Raw genomic sequence first — 21960 nt, 5'->3', positions numbered from 1 at the left:
TTTCCGTTGTTCGGGAAAATAGCTCCGTATGCACTGTGTTTCACATGAATAGTTCCTGTTTACGACGCAGTCGCGTTATATTTTGTGTATTTTAAAACGGATTATTTTGACCTCATTGGTGATGCAGAACAGTCGTGTTGACACTTCATGGTCCTGATGCTGCAATAGAGTTTTATCCCTCTTGGTAGTTGATTTTATCCCTCACTGACTAATGTCCTGTGGAGTTTGACCCAAATATGGAGCAACAAAAGCCTGGATGTGATTCAAAACAACTCAAGCATGTGGAAAATAATGCAGCAGAGACACCGGAAGGTAAAATAAAACAATACTTAGAAGACCATATGTTTAATAAGTGATATATTATAAACGGAAGATGTAGTCCTTTGGCATGCATGGGGGTCTGGAAAATTTGATTTCAGTTGTTCAGTTGCTAGATTAAAATCCTTTATAGATCAACAGCTTTGACAGCTCACAGATAATAAAAAGTGTATTATTTTCTTTGCTGTAGCTTTGTCTCAGCTGAAGGGGATGGATATGCCTATTCAAGCTAGAAGCAAGAAAAGTGTAACCGAGAAACTGAAAGCATCAACAAAAAAGGGGAAAAAATGTGCTACCATTAGCCAAGAAAAGTTTCCATCTAAAGGTAAATATAATAAATGAGCTGTTGTGATTAAAATAATTATAATCCCAGGTCTGATTTATGCCATCTTTCTGTACAGTGGGACATGTTGCAGAGGGCACTGAACACATGTTTCGCACCCACATCTGCTCTGAATGCAGACGCTGTTTCAAGACTCGCTCCCATTTGATAGAACATATGCGTATTCACTTTCCCGACCCCAGTCTGCAATGTCCCACCTGCAAACACTACTTCACCAGCAAAAGTAAGCTGCGCGTCCACATGCTGAGAGAGACGGGACAGAAACTGCACCGGTGTCATCTATGTGAGTATGGATCGGTGGAACGTAACTCTCTGCGACGACACCTCGCCGGCGTGCATGGGCATCAAGAAGATGATGCTCCCAATGGAGAGCTCTTTAAGTGCCCAACTTGCCAAAAGACTTTCTGTCAGAGTCAGGCATTAAAGAGCCATATGAAGTCTCACAGTAAGACACGAGATGGACAGCCGTTGCCTTGCTTCCATAACGGCTGCGCATTTCAGTGTACAGAAAAGAAGCAGCTTCTAAAGCATGCGTTAGATGCTCACCAAATTGAAGCCGTAGAGTGCCGTCATCACGCATGTGGCGCCTTCTTCGGGAGTCTAGAAGACATGGAGAAACATTTGCGCACGCATCAGGCTTATCACTGCCCCCATTGTGACTTCTCATGCTCAAATAAGAGCCTTTTTCAGCAGCACAAAAGGCAAGGACATCCAGGGAATCAAGAACTGAACTGTAGCTTCTGCCCTTTCACAACCCTCAACCCTGTAGAGTTCGATCAACATGTTGGTCACTTTCATGCCAGTGAGAAAACACACCACTGTGAGCAGTGCAGCTTTGTAACAGCCCACAAAAGAGTTCTGAAAAGACACATGCTGATGCATACTGGTGAGATACTCAGTTGCTCTACTTGGTTCTTATAAGCGTTTATAGGTATAGTTCACTCAAAAATGAAAATTTGGTCATGGTTTATTCAGTCTTGTTATTGCAACCCTGTATTATTTCCTTTTTTCATGAAAAAAAGAAAAAATATCCTGATTGATTTATACTTATTTGATTTATAAAACCTGTGTGATATTTTCAAAGTATTCTGAAGTCATACAATAGCTTTGTGTGAGGAACCAAATTAATTTAGGTATCTTACCCTCTGCTGTAATTATCAAATTTCATAGCATTTGTACAACAGTATAGTTTAGCTGCAGCAAACGTGTAGGAATAAGTGTACTTCGACTACTTTTCAGATACTTTTATTGTGTTTTTTTGTACTTTAGTATAAATCATCTGCTTTCATTCTGTGGAAAATAGCAGGTTGGACATCTTCGTTTGCATTTCACACAGGAAAGAAAATTATATAGAGTTTGAAAGGACACAAGAGTGAGAAAATGATGACAAAATTTAGATTTTTGAATGAACTATTCCTTCAAAATTACTCTTTGCCCATTGATAGACAGATAACGTTTGTATTCACAGGTGAAAAGCCCCACAAATGTACTCTGTGTGACTTCAGATGTCGCGATGAAACATATCTTTCAAAGCACATGCTGACACACTCTGATGACAAACAGCACATGTGCTCAGAATGTGGATATGTTACGAAATGGAAACACTACCTCAGTGTCCACATGCGTAAGCACGCAGGAGATCTAAGGTATGTACCTTGATTGAATTAAAATATGATCATAAAAAGAAACATTTCTGTTTACTGACCTGCCTCACACCTCTCTCAGGTACAAATGTAATCAGTGTCCATACCGTTGCCATCGCATCGACCAGCTGAACAGCCATAAACTCCGTCACCAGGAAAAATCCTTGATCTGTGAGGTGTGTGCGTACTCCTGCAAGAGAAAGACTGAATTGCGCAGCCATATGCAGCTCAAGCACTCCACAAAGGCAGATCCTCAAACTCCTCTTTACCAGTGCACATTTTGCCCTTACACAACAAAATACCGCCAAGCCCTGCATAGCCATGAAAACTGCAGGCACACCCGGACACGCGTGTTCTGCTGCGCACTTTGCCGCTACACCACATTTAGCAACACTGGCCTCTTCCTGCATAAAAAGAAATCCCACGGATATGTGCCTGGAGATGTGGGGTGGCTTGAGAAATATGCACAGAAAGAAAAAGAGCAAAGCTCTGTGGATTTGACGCACAACTTTTTCTCCAAAACAACAGCATCTCAGACTTCAAATTCAGAATATAGGGAAGAAACAGTTAATACAAAAGTTTCAAATAGGTTTCTTATAGATGACTCAAAAGATGTGTCTGTAAATGATAATGAGACTGAAGCAATAGCAGCCACAATTGGAGGAACTGAGGAAATTACTTTAGTACAGCAGGCCAGTCTTGATATTGAGTCTGCAAGAGAAGAGGCAAGTAATCTTTCTGAAGGACATCCAAATAATGAAGAACAGTGTGGCTCCCCACTTTTTACTTCCCAAACCAGCCAGAGTAGCACACGAATGGTACTTGCCGAGACAGTAAATATACACGACACCGCATTTGATGGTAATTTTGAATCTCACACATTGCAAACAGTCCATCAGAACTTCCCACAACCATCAGTTGATGATGATGATGACAATGCAGCTTACTTTGAGGATCAAAGTGACTCAGAAGACCTGCCACCATTGACAGAAAATGAAAGGAGCAGGGAGGGACTCCATCAGGAGAAATGTGTAGAGGCATCGGCTTCTGAGACCCGTTTGCATGTCATGAGAAAACAGGATAAAGAGCAGGCTGAAGCCCTTGTACTAGAGGGCAGGGTGCAGATGCTTGTCGTCCAGACACGGGACAGTATGTATCAGTGTAGCCGCTGCTCCTATGTGACCAGAAAGCAGGCAGCATTAATCCGGCACTGCAGGTCGTCCTGCCAGGTCATGAAGGCAGGACTACGCTGCCAGGATTGCGGCATGCAGTTTAAACAGCAGCGTTCTTTGAACACCCACCTCCGGAAGTGCCAGTCACTGCTGAGGTGCAGAAAGAAGTCTGTTTTCGCTAGCACTGTAGGTAAATCAGGGAGTTGTGAAGGTAGTTCAGGGAGTAATGCATCTATGCAGGTACAGAGTACAACTCTTAAATCCCTCACAATGCATCCTGAACCTGTTGAAGTCACTGATTCTACAGATTCAAGAGTACAAGATTTAGCTGAACCTGAAGGCCCACTGTCTCCTATCATAGCTGCTGCGGTAAATGAGACTGATTCACTGACAAGCACAACCAAAGGAGGGCAGGAAATTGTGAGGAGTAGAAACAAGCTAGCAGAAAAGGAGGGATTGGTAAATGATGAGATCTCTGGGTATATTGAAGATGATGGGAGGTATAGTTGCAGAAAATGTCCTTTCTCATCTGTTAGGAAAGTCACAATAGATCGGCACTGCGCAACATGCAGTGGAAGCACCCGTAAGGTAGATCTGGCTGAAATGGGAGAGCAGTTTGAGCAAGAAGATAATCCTAGTGACTCAGAACATGATCAGGAGGAAGTCGGGGCAAATGACTCAGAAAGGGATTCAGTAGAAGAAGAGAGACCCCAAGACCCCAAACCTCGTTTCTCATGTCCCAACTGTCCTTTTCTCTGCCACCAAAAGAGAGCTCTAGCAAGTCATCAGATAAAGGGCTGTTTAAAACCAGGTGAAATACAGTGTCCACAGTGTTCATTTGTTGCCAAATCAGAAACATCTCTCAATCATCACATCCTAGGTCACAAGAAAGAGAAGAAGGTTACTAGAGGTAAAATATCCGGCAACCTGCAGTGCAATCTTTGCTCCTTCACCTGCAAGCAAGAGCGTTGCCTGACACAGCATGTTGCTGTGAAGCATGAGGGAGTTCGTCCTCACCAATGCCGCTTCTGTTCATTTAGCACAATCCGTCGCTACCGACTTGAGGCCCATGAGTCCATGCACACAGGTGTTGGGAGGCATAGCTGTGATCTCTGTGGCCAAACGTTCGGCACCACGTCCAGACTACGCTTGCACCATCAACGCATTCATGGCAAACAGGCAACGCACTTCTGTTCACTTTGTGACTACAGAGCTTATAACCTCAGTGACATCAACCGCCACAACTTGAGCTGTCACACTGGTGATCTTAGCTACCATTGCAGCCAATGCAATGCACGTTTCAGCTCCGATGTTGCTCTGAGGCAACATTCCAACCGAGCACATCCAGATGCTAACAGCTTGTCTTGCACCCAGTGTAGCTTCACCTGTGGCTGCCAAGCTGCTCTCAAAACACATATGCAGCGTGAACATCCTGAAATCAAGACGAAAGATCCTCAAAATGGTACAGAAAAACAAAGTAAGATGTCCATCACCCATCAGTGCTTGGTTTGTTCCTTCAGTACCCATAAAAGACTCCTTCTGGTCCAGCACATGTTAGATGAGCATGAAGATGGAGCAGCAGAGGAGAAAACTCTGAAGTGTGATGTCTGCGGTTTCTCTTGCACCCACAAAGTGGTGTTTGACCAGCATGTGCGGTCACATGGAGGAACCTGCCTCTTTAAGTGCACTGAATGCAAGTTTTCCACCAGAAACAAACAGAAGATCACCTGGCACATTCGAATCCATACAGGAGAGAAACCTTACCGGTGTGAGAAGTGCAATTATGCATGTGCTGATCCTTCAAGACTGAAGGTATAAAGAGCTGTTATCCAAGATAGTGATATTTGGTTTTTACTATCCAGTTCTGTTGGTGTTTCCAGTTTAATTGATCTCTCTTTATTTTAGTATCATATGAGGATTCACATGGAGGAACGCAAGTATCTCTGCCCAGAATGTGGCTACAAATGCAAATGGGTCAACCAGCTGAAGTATCACATGACAAAACACACAGGTAGCTATGTGCTATAGTCTAGCTTACTCTCATTGTAAATTACTTGCACACCTTGATGTTTATCCTTCTTTTCAACAGGTGCCAAACCTTATGCATGTGAGGACTGTGAGTACCGCACCAACCGTGCCGATGCCCTGCGCATCCACCAGGAGACACGTCACAGAGACGAGCGTTCCTTTATATGCGAGAAGTGTGGAAAGGCTTTCAAGACACGCTTCCTCCTCAAGACACATCAGAGAAAGCACAGTGAGGAGCGACCTTATGTGTGCTCCATATGCCAAAGGGCATTCCGCTGGCCTGCGGGTCTCCGCCATCATTACCTGTCCCACACAAATAAGCTGCCATTTTACTGCCTCCACTGTCCCTACCGGGCAAAACAGAAATTTCAGGTTGTAAAGCACCTTCAGAGACATCACCCAGACTTGCCCGTTCAAGATGGTGTGGGAAAAGACCAAGAGGCCTCTATGAGTACACAAAAGACCTGGATTAGGGAAGCGCAAGAGAGACAAGAGGATGGGCAAACTGCTTTAGAGCACATGCAAACAGCAGGGGATATGTAGCCGTGCTGCTGTATGCATTTCAATTGACATTTCTTTGTTTTATGAAAGTGTTACATGTCATTATAATCAAAACCCTCATTCAAACCACACTGGATAAATATTTTTACGATATATTTATTCCTTTAAAAGGCATTTTTCAAAGAAAAAAATCTAAATTTAGCTCAGAATGTACATACATAATGGAAATAAAAGTTATTTACTTTGAACACTTGCTTTCGGGTTATTTATAAAAAGCACTATACCATGCTCAGTTCCTTTAATTCAGATAATGTACAACTTTAAGGATCCTTTCTGCCTTGATTGCATAACGTTCAAACAGAAAAAAAAATGCATTTGATTTTTTTTTTTTTTTTTTTTTTTTTACAGTACATTTAGTATTGCATAGGTAAACAATTAAAAATAAAATGTGCTTTTACCGAAAAAGCTTTTCTGCACCATTCTTGGAGGTCTGTTCTGACAACAAGGATCTACTAACACCATACAACTATAGAGATACACATAATAAATAATACCAGTTGCTACACTTTTTTTTTTTTGTTAATGCAAGTTCTAGTTATTAAATAATATTTTGGTTTGTTCAAATTATTGCCAACATTCGTTCAAGTATTTTTAAGCACAACACAAGATAAAATGTTTCCTCTACCTTTTTACAGCAAACTACAGATTTGTCTGAAAAATATTAGCTCTTCAGAACAAGTTTCAAGCATTGTGAATAAAACTCCTAGTATTGTGAAATTACAGCTGTGTGATTTTGATATGAACATAGATGGAGGATGGATGGAGACTCGTTCCGTCTTTGGACAACAGATGCACATGACGATATCCTGTAAAAAGAAGCTTTTTGTTATTTGCAAGAAGGCAAAACTAATTTTTAATGATTTTAGAGTACATGCATAAAAACACTGAGTCTCATTCACTAATAATAATACTAATCTTATGTGAGACAAAATGATTTTCACACAAAATTTGCACAAAAATGCGTGCATGTACACATTTGTTCTTACCCCTCGTTCTAATGTTGAGTAATCCAGTTTATTCTAAATGAGTAAGCATATGCTTCAGTTGTTTCTAAGTTTTATCTTACATTTAGAAAAAAAAAAACAAAACAAAGTGCAGACTTATTGATAAATGAGGATTTCTGTGTGGAAACATTCACACAGGCAGTGTTTGCTTGGTTAGTGAATAAGACCCTGTTTTTTCAAAAACTGTTTTTCAATATAGGACTACCTGGTTGAATACAGGTAAAAGGTAGAGTATATTGCCCTATGAAGTCATTCCTTGATGCTTTATCATAGTCTTCAACTACAAAGCGCACCAGTGCCAGCTCAGGGGTGTGGATTGTGAACTTTAAGGTTTCGTTCCAGCGTGGGTTGAATCCTGTCCAGATGAAAAATAAAAAGAGAAACATCAATGCAAGCACCAGGACTTAAATAGGTTTCCTATGGTTTGTAAAATTATGGAAACTTGTCATCTTAACAGGTAATATCTGTTTCCACATTATTAAAGTTACAACCACAAAGTATACGCGTATTCTGGTGAACATGCACAACTTCCATTTGTCTCTCTTGTAGTGATTTGGACACTTCAGACCATTTACTCACTCATTTACTCACCATTGTTGTCAATGTATTTGGTCTCCTGTTTGGCTTGATCCAAAGAAACGCCATAAATTTCCACCCTTACCAGGGGGTCTACAATGGACCATTCTTTTTGCTTTAATTTAGGCAGCTGTTGTCCACTGATAACCTAGAAAAAGAGATGAAAACAGAAAGAATCAACAAATGAAAACGCAAAATAACTTGCAGAGGGAACATGTTTAATACCTTAACAGAGAACTGTAGAGGGTGGTAATCTTCATGTTCCTCAGGATTTTCAGGATTAAAGAGGCTCTCCTTTTTGCAAAGGATCTCAGGTTTTAGGATATAGCCACTGCATCCATTCTGAGTAAACAACCCATCATTAAGATCCATTTCCATCCCTGCTGTCTGGAAGTTTAATGCCACTATGAATCAGAAACATATTAAAGTAAATACACTGGCCACCTTACAACACATTACCGTAGCTACTGTATGTTTCCCTGCTTCTCTTTACATAGAGTGTTTTTATGTCTTCCATGCTAACATTCTTCCACTTTGTAGAACTGATATAATGGTGTGCAATATATTATCTACCATACTAACCAATCTGGCATCCCATGTTCCACATGTCTACTGGACAGTAATTAGATGAATCCGTTCTGATTCCACTTGGATACACTCTTGTCAGCTGCCTGGTGTTATGCAGCACAAAATCTGAACCTGATTAATAATTCAAAAATGTAATTATTCTAACATGATGGTTCAATTTTTATTTCAATCATCTTTTAATATTTTATATAGAAAGGAAACATACAGGTTTGGAACAATATGAGGTTAAATATATTCAAACTATCCCTTTAAAAAGAATTTCTAACCTGCTTCCTTTGAATATTTACGGGCTTTAGACTCGGAGAAGGACGACATCTCATCAGGCTTAGCAGACATGCGGGAATGCTCAAAGCTGTGGAAATGTATGCTCTTACAGAACATTAGGTCTGAGAGCTCCCTGCATAGATTTTGCTTCGATTTCTACATGGGGCAAAAGTGAACAATCAAAAACAATGTTGAACAAGGGGGTGAAAAACATTGACAGACCTTTTCCTCAGTTTCTCAGTGTTTCCACTGGTACCTTGCCATCTGTTGGCAGACTCTCTGATGCCGGACTGTCCTTATTCATTTCTGCTGCCTCGTCCTCATCGCTGACTTCACCTGTGGGGCTCTCTGAGTCGTTTCCAATCTTCTTTCCTTTCAACAAGATTTTCCTCTTAAGTGCCTGAAAGAAATAAGGCAATAAATATTGTTAAAAAATAAATTATTATATAATATATAATTCAAACAATATATACAGAATAATTTAAAATGTAACATTATTTTTATGTAAAACACTATGTAGACTATATATAAACACTATGTCAAAATAAAGAGATACAGTCTGATGTGAAAATGTTCCTATTTTGCACTTTCCAATTGATTAAAAAATTCATTACAAATTATATCATCTGCTTAACAATCTGAGAAGTTGAAAATTTGCATTGCACAAACTTTCTTTTGATTTCGAGATTTAAATGAGAAATACCACACTCAGTATGGTCTCAGACTTTTGGACCTCACAGTATTGAAAGATATTTTAAAAATCAATCCTATAATAGGTGATATGAACCTGACGTCTTCATATGTGACCATTAATAGTTAATGAAAGTGCCCATTGCAGTACTGTGTCTATAAGACAATGGAATATTTTAAAATCCATGGAAGTCATCCATGTTTTTCAAAAAGAAGTCATTAAGAGTAGCTAAGTTAAGTGCACCACTATCTATAAGGCACTGAAGAGCTCACCTCTGGGGATGGCAGTTCGCTGGAGACTCCATCTACTGTGTTCGTCAGTAGCATATCACCCAGAATGTCTCTGAAATATCGTGCCATGACTTCCTGTTGCTCTATACTGCAGTGGTTTTCAATGGACACGATGAGTGGATACTCAGATGCCTAGAAGTAAGATTAATACATATATAAATAGATTATTATGTATCGGTGTAAATAATTAATATTAACATCAACAACAATATTATATAACAATATTAATAGGTATGTGAACAACAAAGTAAATAATTATTAATAGATATTCATATTAATATTGATATTTGAAACAAAGATTACCTTGAAGGCATAATTTGCAATAGTAGTAATCACATCTTTGAGGAGAATCTTAGATGTCAGTGTGTGTCCATGATAAACTACCGGCTCTCCATTCGATCCATTCCAGCAGTCCACCTCTACACACCTGCAGCCTCGTTTCAGTGCCCTTCAGAGGTTCAGCCCAGCACAAATAAACAACCAGTGTCATGAATACAAAGAACAAAGTGCAATGCATTCAACTAGGCCAGAGATGCCCACACCAGGACCCAAGGGCCAAAGTTGGTTTGTGGGGACCTTTGATTTGGCCTGCCATTCCATACCACAAAAGGAACGAAAAAATGAAACATGCAATCTTCTTTTCTAATGTACGCTTTGTTTTTGTTTTTGTTATTTAAGTTTGTGTTTCATTATTTAAAAGTGTATTTGGGCATCTCAGAACTAGGCGGTTTCAGTTTCTCTGAAGTTATTGAACAGAAACATTATACATGTATAAGAGATGCTATTCATTATCACATTACCATAAATAAGCAGAACTCACTGGATGTAGGCCTCAATGCTGCTTGGTCCTTTTAGCTGGTCTTCCATCAGATACGTGTTGTGTGATGAGGAGATGTAATAGTGGGCCAGCGGTTGGCTCATGTCCTGAAAAAGGCCCCGCCGTTCTGGATTGAAGATGGATCCCTCACGAGACACCAGGTACATTAAGAACCCATCGACTGACATCGAGTGATTCTTTCTGGCTGCACAAGAAGACAAAATGAAGCATCTTATTTGTTCGATCTTCAATACTTAGTGATTGTCATGAGTAAAGGACCACTTCACTGTTGCCCATGCAGCGATCTAGACTACTCCATTATTAAAGGAGTATCCAAATAGGCAAACAAATAATTTTTCAATTACATTTTTAACCCCTCTCCCCTTGCATGATCCCTAGTGTCTACAATTTACTGCTCAGTATACAAAATGTTTTCTGAAAGAAAATATTATTTAAAAAGCTAAAGTTCAGCTAAATATTTCATTGTGCCTACCACATTAAAATGTAAAATTGATCAGGAATAATAAAATTTAGTTTCTGCCCTTTTATCAACAGGGCATTAAGAATTTAATAGATTTAATATTACAAAATGTGGTGATATTCATATATATATTTCACAAAAATTATATCTGAAGAGTGTAGTATAGTGGTTGATGGTGGATCATAACCTGTGTCTGAAGGCTCATAGCGATCAATCAGCTGAAGGGCATGTTCATAACTGCCCTCCCCCTCTAGCTGCTCCTCTCTCAGGAACTCCTCCAAATCACACTGGGACAGACTCTGTCCATCACTGGAATAATCCTGGAATAAGTCCAGCACCTCTGTTCTCTCTGTAAGCATTTTGTAGAACTCCACAAACTCCTGGTCCTCCAGGGTTCCTTAATCAAAACAATCTGCATTCCTTTAAAAAATGTCAACAAATAACAATAAGGTTCAACATGGTGTAAATCAGGGGTAGGCAACGTCGGTCCTGGAGTGCCGATGTCCTGCAGAGTTTAGCTCTAACCCTAATCAAACACCCTGAATAAGCTAATCAAGGACTTCAGGATTACTAAGGCTACAGGCAGGTGAGGTTTTTTTTCGGGGTTGGAGCTAAACTCTGCAGGACATTGGCACTCCAGGGCCGACGTTGCCTACCCTTGGTGTAAATTTATGATGCAAAATCATATAATCACATAATCACTATAAAAAGACAGCATGCATGTTCTTCATTCATGTCCACGTTCATCATTTTCAGCAATTTTTTTGCCTCCTTAAAATTAATTCTGCCATCCTTGTTAAGATCTGCTTTCAAAAACCAGTCTGAGATCCATCTGAGCAGAATGGTTTAGGCTGATAATTTAAGTTGACAGTGAGATGGACTTCATAAACCTCTCTCTCTCTATCTGTCTGTCTTTCTGTCTATCTATCTATCTATCTATCTATCTATCTATCTATCTATCTATCTATCTATCTACAGGTATCTATCTATCTACAGGTATCTATCTATCTATCTATCTATCTATCTATCTATCTGTCTGTCCTTTTATCATTCCATCCATCTATTCATCCATCTGTCTGTCCATGCATACATCCATCCATCTATCTGTGCCTCAACATGCATCAAGCAAAAGTACAAAAGTAAAATAAATAAAATTTTTCACATGTAGTTCTGTAAAGCTACTTCAAAAGGGGCAGAAATTAAGATTTTCTTAACAAGGATACTGGTCAAGTTTGGTGCTCTCATCCATGTTCTCCATGTTCTCCATTAGGGCTCTGATGCCCCGAATCCAGGCCTGGGCTTCCTTCGCTGAATCAGCCACCAGGTCCAGGTTTCCCCTACGGCCGCGAAACACTAGAGTAAAACAGCGGTCAGCAGGAAACTCATCTGCCACATTGAGGAGCGCTTCGGACTGATGTCCCTCACGAACATCCTCCACATCACTGATGGAGACTGAAAAAAAAATGATAGACAATATAAACTTTGCTTATAAATTTTTTTTAATAAACTCAAACTCGTGCTTGAAAAGGCAAGCTTCGTTATTACTAATTCTTCATGTTTTACTATTGTTCATAGTGAATTAAAAGAGCTCTTAATTTTATTGGAAGCTGAAGATGTTCATCACACCCCCCCCCCCCCCACCCCAATATTAAAAAGCCACCCAATGATATCCATAGCTCCTCCCCTTTGCAGCCAGCAAAACAACTGAACTAAATGAGCTCATGAATATTACTTACGACACACTGACATTGCATGGTAATCTAATGAATATTTATGTTGAATTTATCACTTCTCTCATGTCTGATCTACTACCCTGACATGTCTACTCTTAGTCCTCATCACAAAAACCACTAATATATACCTTTTGGATTAATTTCATAATTACCTTTAAGTACAATCAATAACTGCTGATACTTCAAGACCATTATTTTCTATGCAATAGCTAAAAGCTTTCTCATATATAAGCCTGTTTGTGTGCTTTTGTTTTGGCAGTCAATAAATCAGTCATTTTTAGCCCGTCTTGGATCAATTTTACACAGTTTTCAAAAATACACCTGAACCAGCATGATTACTGAAACATTTAAACCATCATAAATCCTAAAAACCTCAACTCAGTAAGGACGTACAGGTAGAATAAGAGTTTATTGCCCAGCTGGATTTATATGCGATAGTCTTGCAGTCCTCCTGAAGTTTGTAGTGCCTCGGACGCTTCCACATACGAGACTTCACCTTGCGCAGAAACATGCCTGCCTTCATGGCTTCAAGGTTTTGATGATCTTGTTCACCTGCCAGAGAATGAGAAAAGGCCATAAGCAATATTCAGAAACACAAAGCTTTTATTTGAACAACAAACACACACAGGCACACACAGGATGACTTACCGCATGTTTGAGGTGATTCCATATTGCAATAGTTCAACTTTTCTGCAGAGACAAATTAACATTATTGTATAAACATCTCATCAAAAATGTTTTTGGTAATACATAACTATAATGACTTAAAGGAAAGACAGATTGCTGAGGATTCTGCACTGAGAGCTGATTCAAATAGCTCTATGTATATTCTGTACATACACATAGATATTATGTATTTAGTCCCTTTCAGCCACTGGCATCTTGTGTCTGAGGTGTTGCTGATGTGACTCCTTATGCACGATGATGAAACAAGATCTAATAAGCTATTTCGTCAATGAAATCACAGACATGCTAAATTAAATCTAGAAATAGGCATAACCATTGTGTCCTATTGGAGACAACTTTCTAGTGAATTTCTCCAAAGGAAAACATGTTCATTCATGCAAAAGTGCAGCAGCGTAGTCAGGCGAGTCATGAGTCATGGCTAAAAATGTCTCTGAGACCCACACGATCCTCTGCTGGCAACATCATTATGTTCTGTTATATCTCAAGTGGATAAAGTAGAATCTAATTTAGCTCTTTCCTGCCATTATTCGGAATTATATAAATGGATATTGAATAGCATTACTTCACTTTGATTTGAACCTTAAATGAGGCCATTAGAATTTTGTCTTAGTGAAAATGAAGACCATATTATGCTTTAATGTAAGCAACTAAACAGTAAATGCTGAGAAAGTAATGTAAACACACAGCAAAGAGAGATGGGAGAGGGCTGCAGACAGCTGAAGCAAACAGACACAGAAAAAGTGGATAAACAGAACTCACCGGACGTCTGATGAACTGACATCTAGTGGAACTGAAAGAGCTACACGGGGCGGATGGGCTCTGCCGTGTCTTTGGCTGCTGCTTGTGAAGTGCTGTGAAAACAGAGCCACAGTCCAGGCTACGTCCACATGATGCATAGCCAGCCTTCTTCCTACACCCCTTCCTCTGCCTCATTCCTTCCTAGACACTCCCACTTTTCCTTTTTTCCTAGGTGCAATAGACAAATCATATAAAATAGAAAAATCATTATCATTAATAATTACAACTCTGCATTAAATACAGAAAACAGTCTAACAGTCTATATTATAAAAAATGTATGAATTGTAAACAATTTTACACCATATGCAATATAAAAGTCTACATATTACACTATTTTATAAATAGAATTATAAATAGACAGAATGAGGGTCTTGAGGGACTCTTCTTTGACAGTATGTTTCCAGAATGTCAGAATTATAAACCCATTTAGACAGCCAAGCATACTAAATCAGCAGGATATACAGAATGGTGAAGTCTTTACCAAGCACAACCTATATTTACATTTATATTTACATAAATTCATTTGGCAGGAGTGACTTACAAATGAGGAAAGATACAAATACAAGCAAAGGATGGAAATGCTGACAAAACAAATACTTGCTGTAAAACATTCTGGTTTAAAAACACTAAAATCAATGTCTTGACTGAGAATAGCTTTAGAAGCTTTATTGTTGAGCTAATATTGCCACAGCAACTGAAAACTACCAGGACATCTAATAGAAATATCATAATACTGAGTGTACATATTTAAAGTTAAATTCTATTAGCATTATTTCTTAATACACATAAATGATTTGATTTGGCTTTTATTTTACACATTGCAACTTCTTTGTTTTTGGTATTGCTATTTTGCACAAATTAAAAAGTATAACATATTTTGATTATTCAATCAAATAATTAATTAATCATTGTTTTAAAGCAGATTAATTTGCTGCAGCTGGAATCTGATTTGTGTGATAGGAACATGTCAAGATTATTTATTTATGCTATGTAATAATCAATAAATCAGCTTTTTGATTTGACTTTTGTTGAAGGTGCTTCATCCATAATATTGGTTTTAAATTAGGCCTATATTTCTTAAATTTCCACCTGAACATTAAGAATTGTTAAAATGCATGTGAGCAATATTGCACATAAGTACAGGAAATACATAAAGTAAAACCTAAATGCAGATTTTGTGATTAGTTTATATTATGATAAATTTTAGCTGCTTCAATAAATGTAGGTAATATTCCACATGGGTAATGTTAATCACTGTTTTGGTTACTTTAATCAGCAGCGTGAAAGTGTCCTCTTGGGTACTGGACCTCTGAGGCCTGAATGAACTCTTCAGACCAATGACCTCAACTAAGGTCGCTGTCACGTTTTGACAGTACAGACAGTACATTAGGCTACAATATCCTCTGTAACAAGAGTACATTTCATTGCGGTCCTTAGACGATTAGTCTGTTCACAAAAAATCCAGAGTATGCCTACACTGTATATATCCTGCACTCAAGAAGTAAAAATGAAACTCATGTCTCAACCATGCTCACGATCAAATCTTTAATTTGTCTGGTTCGGGTCTGATACGCTACATACATATAAAATATACAGCGCACACATATATTATGTAAACATAAACTCTCATTTTGGATGCGATTAATCGATTTGACAGCACTAAAAAAAAAGATGCATCTCGTAATCTTTAAAGTTTTTTGGAATAGAATAATTCAGGATGTGTGGCAGCTTCTGGTAAATTTTGTCATTAAACTAAATCATAATTCTGTTTTACACTTCAAAAGTAGTCATCCAAGCAAGACGTTTGACCTTTGGTTTGAAGCCTGTTGTATATTGTATATGTATATTCTGCAAACCCAGTGAAATCTCATTTAAACCGATTCAGAATGTTTTCAGTTTTACAGGCAACTCTAAAGAAATCAGCAAAATAAACGATAGACCCTAGAACAGGCCATGTGGTGTCCATCTGGGTGTAATAGATCACAGATGGACAGTAGGGCTTGGCACTGACCTTTGTTCTTTTGGATTGGTTGTTAGTTTGATCATGTGATGATGTTTCTAACAGGCAGTGGAGCAGAAGCAGGGTGTGCCTCCTGGAATGGCTCAGGTGTCTGAAGAAGAGGACCTGCAGGCAGCAGAGGAGGTCAGTATGATCATATGAACCTACACTTGTCCTTCAGTCAACTTTCAATTGTTCTTAAACACTCACTCTTTTTTTGACCCAAGGAATTTTTTTTTTTTGTTTTTTTTTTTTTTACAGCTCAGAATCAAAGCCCTGATGACTGGAATGGCTGCCATGGCTACAGAGGAGGTACATTTCTAAATGCTTAAAATGCATAAGAGTTTAAAGGGATAGTTCACCTAAAAATTTTAATTCTTACCCTCTTGTTGTTCCAGACCTTTGAAACTTACGTTCTTCAGTGGAACATCAAAGAATATTTTGAGAAATGGCTCAAGTATTTTTTTTCCATACAGTGAAAGTCAACATTCTCCAATGTTGTTTGGTTCCCAATGTTCTCCAAAAATCTTTTTTTCTGTGTGTTCCGCACAATGGTAGATAAAGGGATGGAATTACATGTGGATGAGCAAACCATGACAAAAAATGTCACTTTTAACTAGAGTGTCCCTCTAAAGGAATGTTTTGCCCAGAAATGAAAATTTAAAAAGTTTATGGTCAGAACGACATGCAGTTGAATAAAGGATGACCATTTTTAACTTTCTCTTTAAAAGTTGATTATTTACTTAAATGTCCTCAGTAGATGCCTTCTTACCAAGGCAACCTTTAAGAAAAAATATAAACGGTCAGTGGTCTCATTATTTATTATTTCTGTGTGTGTTTTGAAGGGGAAGTTGTCAGCCAGCACAGTGGGTCTAAGGAGATAAAGCAAATTGCCACTGAATATGCCATGAAGGTGAACAGCGTGGAAACGTCACTGAACCTCTAAGAAATAGTCCCTTTATTTTTCCACCAAGAAGTGAGGCTGATACAATTTTTTTTTGGAATTTTGAAAAAAAAAAAAAAAAAATTCAGTTTTTTACAAGTTGTGTAGTGTATTCAAAGCTTTTTTTGTACAAATGTGTGATTGGGCAGATGGAGCGCTCTGTGGAGGATCGGCCAGAGAGATTTGGACCTGTTCAGCAACACCGGCGGCAACTGGCATCACTCAACAAACAAATCACTCAAAAAACAAAAGAACTGGAAGAGGTAATGTAATACACACACCACATATTGCAGTTTTGAGAATGCTGATATCACAGTCATTGTTCTTGATTTATTCCAGCTGCAATCCAAACAGCAGGAAGCCAGAGCAGCCTGGTAGGATGCCAAAATCAAACTAGCCGAAGTGAAACTGGTGGACCGACAAATACTGAAAAGCTGAAGAGAGAGCTGAGCTAACTGGAGGACATGGAGTCTCAGACGGATTCTGTGTATGTAAACGGAGCACCTGGAATTATCTAAACTTAGGCTGCATCTGAAATCGCTTACTCTCTGAGTAGGTTCTTCTTTTGAACAAGTACTTATTTCCTGCTACAGTAGTCAACATTTGAAGTGGATCAAAACATTTCATCAAAGTTGTCCTAAAACATTCTTTTTAGGATAACTTAGTTCTTAGGACAACTTTGTCAAACTTTTTTGATCCTTGTTTAAAGTCAGCATCTATTTTTTTAAATGCATGTTTAATTGTTTTACTCTATTTTTTTTCGACCTCAATTTTTATTGATCTTCCAGTGAAATGGTAGACTTCTGCAGTTTTTTTAGTCTGCTTAATCTCCCCTTTTGTACAATTGACCTCAAGCTCACAATAAGATCTGCCTCCAACCGATAAATTGAACAAAGACCCTGCTTTACATTATTTTCTTTCTCAATAATCTGTTTTCCTCTTATGTACGTCACAATACAAAAGAAAGGATCACTCACTGCTTCTATTACTTAACTTTAAGGTGTTGGCTATAAAATAGATTCAATTGAATGAGCTGAAATCAAAGCTGTCGCTTTAAGCACTCTTTAATTGTTCATTTGGTGTTTTTCAGTGTCTGCAACACACAAAGAGACAAAACAGTTCTTCACACTCTATTACACCCTTGATGACAAGAAGGTTTACCTGGAGAAAGAGGTATCAGATTTGTTTAGCTTTGCTATTTTGAATGACTTTTCTTGTGTTTATGGATGGAATCAGACTCTGTGATCAGTCAGTGTGTAATGTTTAAAAGGATGTTTCGGGGGAATAATGAGACACTATCTTTTCTTTCACAGGTAAATCTGCTGAACTCCATACACAATCTTTTTCAGCAGTGAGTTTCAAATAAAACTCTAAAAATTTCCCAATACTACAGCAAGAACTTCATACAGTCTCAAATGATTGATTTTTGTAATGTCTTTCCTGAAGGCACAGATGAATGTAAAGTGTGTGTTTTTAGGGCCATGGCTTCATCAGGAAGTAAAGAACAGATTGTGGAAGGAATCAAGCAGAGCCAGATAAAGGTACAAAACCAGATTACAACCGTATATCATATAATAGAGGAAATCTGATTCTATTGGTTCTTACTTTCATTTTGCATATGAATTAGTTCCACTCTGGCTATTTATGGTTTAACCCCCTCAGACAGGAACATGAATTGCATTAGTGCGTTTTTCTCAAGTCTATTTGTGCATTTAAAGATGGAAAAGAAAAGACAGGAGAATAAGATGCGCAGAGATCAGCTGAATGATGAGTACTTGGAGCTGCTGGATAAACAGAGGGTCTACTTTAAAACTGTCAAAGACTTTAAAGAGGTAAATGCTCACACAAGTTCAGTTGAATTCCTTTCCGCCTCCTTTACATAGGGTGTATAGACATTAATCAATTAAGAATTGATATTCTGGATTGATGAAACAAATGCATGTCTTGTCCGTTCCAGGAGTGCCACAAGAATGAGATGCTGTTATCTAAACTGAGGGCAAAGGGAGCGTCGTAACAGCTGGATTTGTACACACACCCCTTAAATACACAACTCCCAAGCAGCACTTCAAAACACACTCGCATTCCCTGATGTTGGCATTTTATTGCATTACAGCCTCGTTCTGAGATCACATCTGCTTTCAGTATGTTTATGTCAGCCTAGATTGTTTTGGGTTCAGACACTGTGTTTAACTAGAAATGTTTTGTGCATTGATGCAGCCTTTTTTTTAAACCCATAATGTATATAACACAAATTCCCTTACTAATCACCTTTGTTTTTATATCATGATGATAAAAATCTTCCGTAAGAACAAAGCACATTAAAGGAGAAATTAACTACCAGCTGATCTGATAGATTTATTTACTATAGTGGTTTCCGACTAGCAAAACGTCACATATAATATACTAATAGAAACAACCTGGCATCTTACTGGATCTTCAGTTCATATATAATAACATTACAACTGAGATGTGCAATTTTGCACATTTTAAAAATGGCAGCCTATGGTTACTAGGACTGGACAATATATAATATTTACAAATTTAACAAAATATTTAATATAAAATGAACCAACTTCATGTTCAGTTCATTGGTTATCAATTGGTCTGTCAATTCCTTTTGCATCACAAAAATATTTGTGTAGCATTTTAAAGGTTTTTAATTGTTTAAGCAAGAAAGTAAGCATTGTTTATTTTTATACTGGTGAATAAAAAACGTATTCAATCTTTTCTTCTTACGTTGGGCCAGTAACAATAGAAATTAAGCATTATATAATGGCTTCTGAAAACAGAATTCTGTACAGGCAAGGAATGCAGACTGATCAGAGATCCTCTCAAAAGACTGAGACCAAGTTAACAAATTGACAGGTGTGTAGTCTGACAGTTACTCAGTATAGATCAAAAGAGGGAAGATTCATCTTATTCTCAGCGTGAGAACTGTCTGCCATCTCCTTTCCTTTTGCTGACATGTTTGAAGATCTTGGCCTTGTGGACATTCTTAGATTTCTGGTAGCCGAAGCCTCCGCCACCACCTCGCTTCTGCATCTTCACTCCTTTACTGCTGTGAACGTCTGAGAGAGTGAACAGTTAAGGAACAAAAAATAAAAATGTTTCTTAGGCACCGAATCAGCACATTTGAATGATTTCTGAAGGATCATGTGACACTGAAGACGATGTTGAAAATTACATTTTAAAACAAAACAGAATTTTCTTTTTTTTTCATTGTTATACTTCATTGCAATATTACTGTGGTTTTGTTTAAATAAATGCAGCCTTGGTAAGCATAAGAGACCATTACGGACTCCAAATGGTAATGTATGTACAACCACAACTCCACGATTTGACACTAAAACAAATGAAAACTATTAAGTAACAAGTTCCACATGCAAGAATATTCACTGTAATACAATGCTGAAATGATACTGAGGTCCACAAAAGGCGGCACTTTAAACCCAAAGGACAGTGCCACTTTCGGGAGGTCGAGCGTCTCTACATTATAGATTTGTTTGAGGGAATGAGAGTTGTAAGCTCTGACGTAGGATTTGTAGGCCTCCTGAGCCAATTTGTGAGGGTAGTAGTTGTTCTCTATCAGCTTCTCCAACTGCAAAAGACCAAAGCATTAATAATAATTGAATGAAATAATAAATTGGGATTTAAAAGGGTTATGTTTGAGATTTAGTTCAGTTTGACTGAATATGAAGTCTCACCTGAGATTGAATATCAGAGATTTTAGCCCAGGAGAACTCAAACTCACTCAGAGGGACCTTTAGAGGAACGCAAGAGAGACAATTCATCTTGACATGTTCAACAGCTTGCCAACATAAAATCATAACTAAAGTGATGTCATACTTTGGCCTGTTTGAGGAATCGTAAAAAGCCGAGCTCCTCTGGTCTTAGGATCAGGACGGCATGTCCTCGACCATTAATACCATGAGCTGTTCGTCCCACACGTTGGATGTACTCCTAAAACATCAACAGAAAAGTCACATATTAAAATCCTTATACACGTGCATGTATCTAGCAGCAAGGCTGAACTATGTGCACAATGGACTTGGGGTGTGACTGCTGTACCTTTGGATCATCGGGTGGGTCGTACTGAACAATCCAGTCCACCTCTGGGATATCGAGACCTCTGGCAGCCACATCCGTACAGAGGAGAATGCCAGAGTCTGCATTACAGAACTGGAAAAACGTTGTAGTTCTCTTCGTCTGTTTCTGCTTCCCCTGAAAGAACGTGAAAAAAAGCATTCATCACACTGCTTAAATGGCACTTCTCATCTCGCTTTGTGTGTGTGACGCTCAGTGACTCACGTGAATGTCCATGACGGGCAGATCGATGTAATTGAGCAGCTCATAGTGGAACTCCACAGACATGCAAGATGAGAAGAACACCATCAGCTTCTTCTTAGGAACGAATACACACACTCAATATGAGGGGAGTCAGATAATGCATGGAAGGAGTTGGTAACATGTTCCTTGAGAGAAATACTAAACACATAAACAACATTAAAACTATGATTTAATTAAACCTATATGTCATATTGCTAGGTTAAATACTACTGACTAAAATATAAGAATAAACTTTGTGGATGCACCAAGAGCAGTGTGATTATCACATGCTGAATCAATTATACACAGGAAAATCACCTCCGCCGTTTTCTTCTTCCTTCTCAGCTCGGAGCAATTTGCGTGGTTTATTTTTATCATTTCTCTTCTGAATTTTCCTGCGGAGAATCTTCATCTGCATGTCCGCCTTGGCTGTCGACAAACACGTGTGCGCCATAAACTTTATAAAAACAGGTGTGCGCGTGCCGCGTGGGGTTCTTCGCTCAGCTGACTGACTCTTACTATGTCTGACTGAAAATATTAAAAACAATACTTGGCATTGTTGGTTTCAGTCGATTTCAACGACACCGCGCATGTTTGATTTCCCTTTTGGAAATAAATATCTACGCACGTGTGGTAGGAAACCTGTCACAGTGTTGCCAACTTAGCAATTTTGTTGCTAGATTTAGCAACTTTTCAGA

General features: G+C 38.5%; 3 protein-coding genes across 3 annotated transcripts; 1 reads left to right on the top strand and 2 right to left on the bottom strand.

Annotated features, from left to right (window-relative positions):
- The first annotated feature begins 74 nt into the window (after positions 1-74).
- LOC109088734 (zinc finger protein 142-like) lies at positions 75-6406 on the top strand. The gene is made up of 7 exons (XM_042764121.1): positions 75-312; positions 509-643; positions 720-1547; positions 2130-2307; positions 2387-5288; positions 5382-5487; positions 5566-6406. The coding sequence occupies exons 1-7, from the start codon at positions 237-239 to the stop codon at positions 6045-6047; spliced, it is 4707 nt and encodes a 1568-aa protein (XP_042620055.1). The 5' UTR covers positions 75-236; the 3' UTR covers positions 6048-6406.
- Positions 6146-14112, bottom strand: LOC109064885 (1-phosphatidylinositol 4,5-bisphosphate phosphodiesterase delta-4-like). Its single transcript, XM_042764124.1, is given in 16 exon segments — positions 6146-6871; positions 7275-7424; positions 7661-7793; positions 7871-8049; positions 8228-8344; positions 8500-8653; positions 8754-8897; positions 9461-9610; positions 9782-9926; positions 10299-10500; positions 10964-11196; positions 11471-11608; positions 12000-12228; positions 12903-13061; positions 13158-13199; positions 13956-14112. Coding segments are annotated over 16 exon segments (2286 nt in total). The 5' UTR covers positions 13978-14112; the 3' UTR covers positions 6146-6782.
- A 4517-nt stretch (positions 14113-18629) lies between these two features.
- LOC109064839 (ATP-dependent RNA helicase DDX18-like) lies at positions 18630-21716 on the bottom strand. Its single transcript, XM_042764453.1, has 7 exons — positions 21570-21716; positions 21245-21337; positions 21005-21157; positions 20783-20896; positions 20641-20697; positions 20357-20534; positions 18630-20004 (listed from the first exon to the last, which is right to left on the bottom strand). The coding sequence occupies exons 1-7, from the start codon at positions 21714-21716 to the stop codon at positions 19859-19861; spliced, it is 888 nt and encodes a 295-aa protein (XP_042620387.1). The 3' UTR covers positions 18630-19858.
- Between the last annotated feature and the right edge of the window lie 244 nt (positions 21717-21960).

The sequence above is a fragment of the Cyprinus carpio genome, chromosome A9, assembly GCF_018340385.1.
Source record: "Cyprinus carpio isolate SPL01 chromosome A9, ASM1834038v1, whole genome shotgun sequence".
Taxonomy (NCBI): Eukaryota; Metazoa; Chordata; class Actinopteri; order Cypriniformes; family Cyprinidae; genus Cyprinus; species Cyprinus carpio.
This window is presented reverse-complemented; position numbering and strand designations above follow the sequence as displayed.

Bases quoted from the DNA above. Each gene is read 5' to 3' on its own strand.
- LOC109088734 (XM_042764121.1), top strand. From the start codon at position 237: ATGGAGCAACAAAAGCCTGGATGTGATTCAAAACAACTCAAGCATGTG. The intron at 313-508 runs GTAAAATAAAAC...TCTTTGCTGTAG, and splicing joins TGCAGCAGAGACACCGGAAG to CTTTGTCTCAGCTGAAGGGG. The intron at 5,289-5,381 runs GTATAAAGAGCT...TCTTTATTTTAG, and splicing joins CTGATCCTTCAAGACTGAAG to TATCATATGAGGATTCACAT.
- LOC109064839 (XM_042764453.1), bottom strand. From the start codon at position 21,716: ATGGCGCACACGTGTTTGTCGACAGCCAAGGCGGACATGCAGATGAAG. The intron at 21,158-21,244 runs GTGAGTCACTGA...ACGTTCTTTCAG, and splicing joins TGCCCGTCATGGACATTCAC to GGGAAGCAGAAACAGACGAA. The intron at 20,005-20,356 runs GTATCATTTCAG...TCACTCTCTCAG, and splicing joins GCCGCCTTTTGTGGACCTCA to ACGTTCACAGCAGTAAAGGA.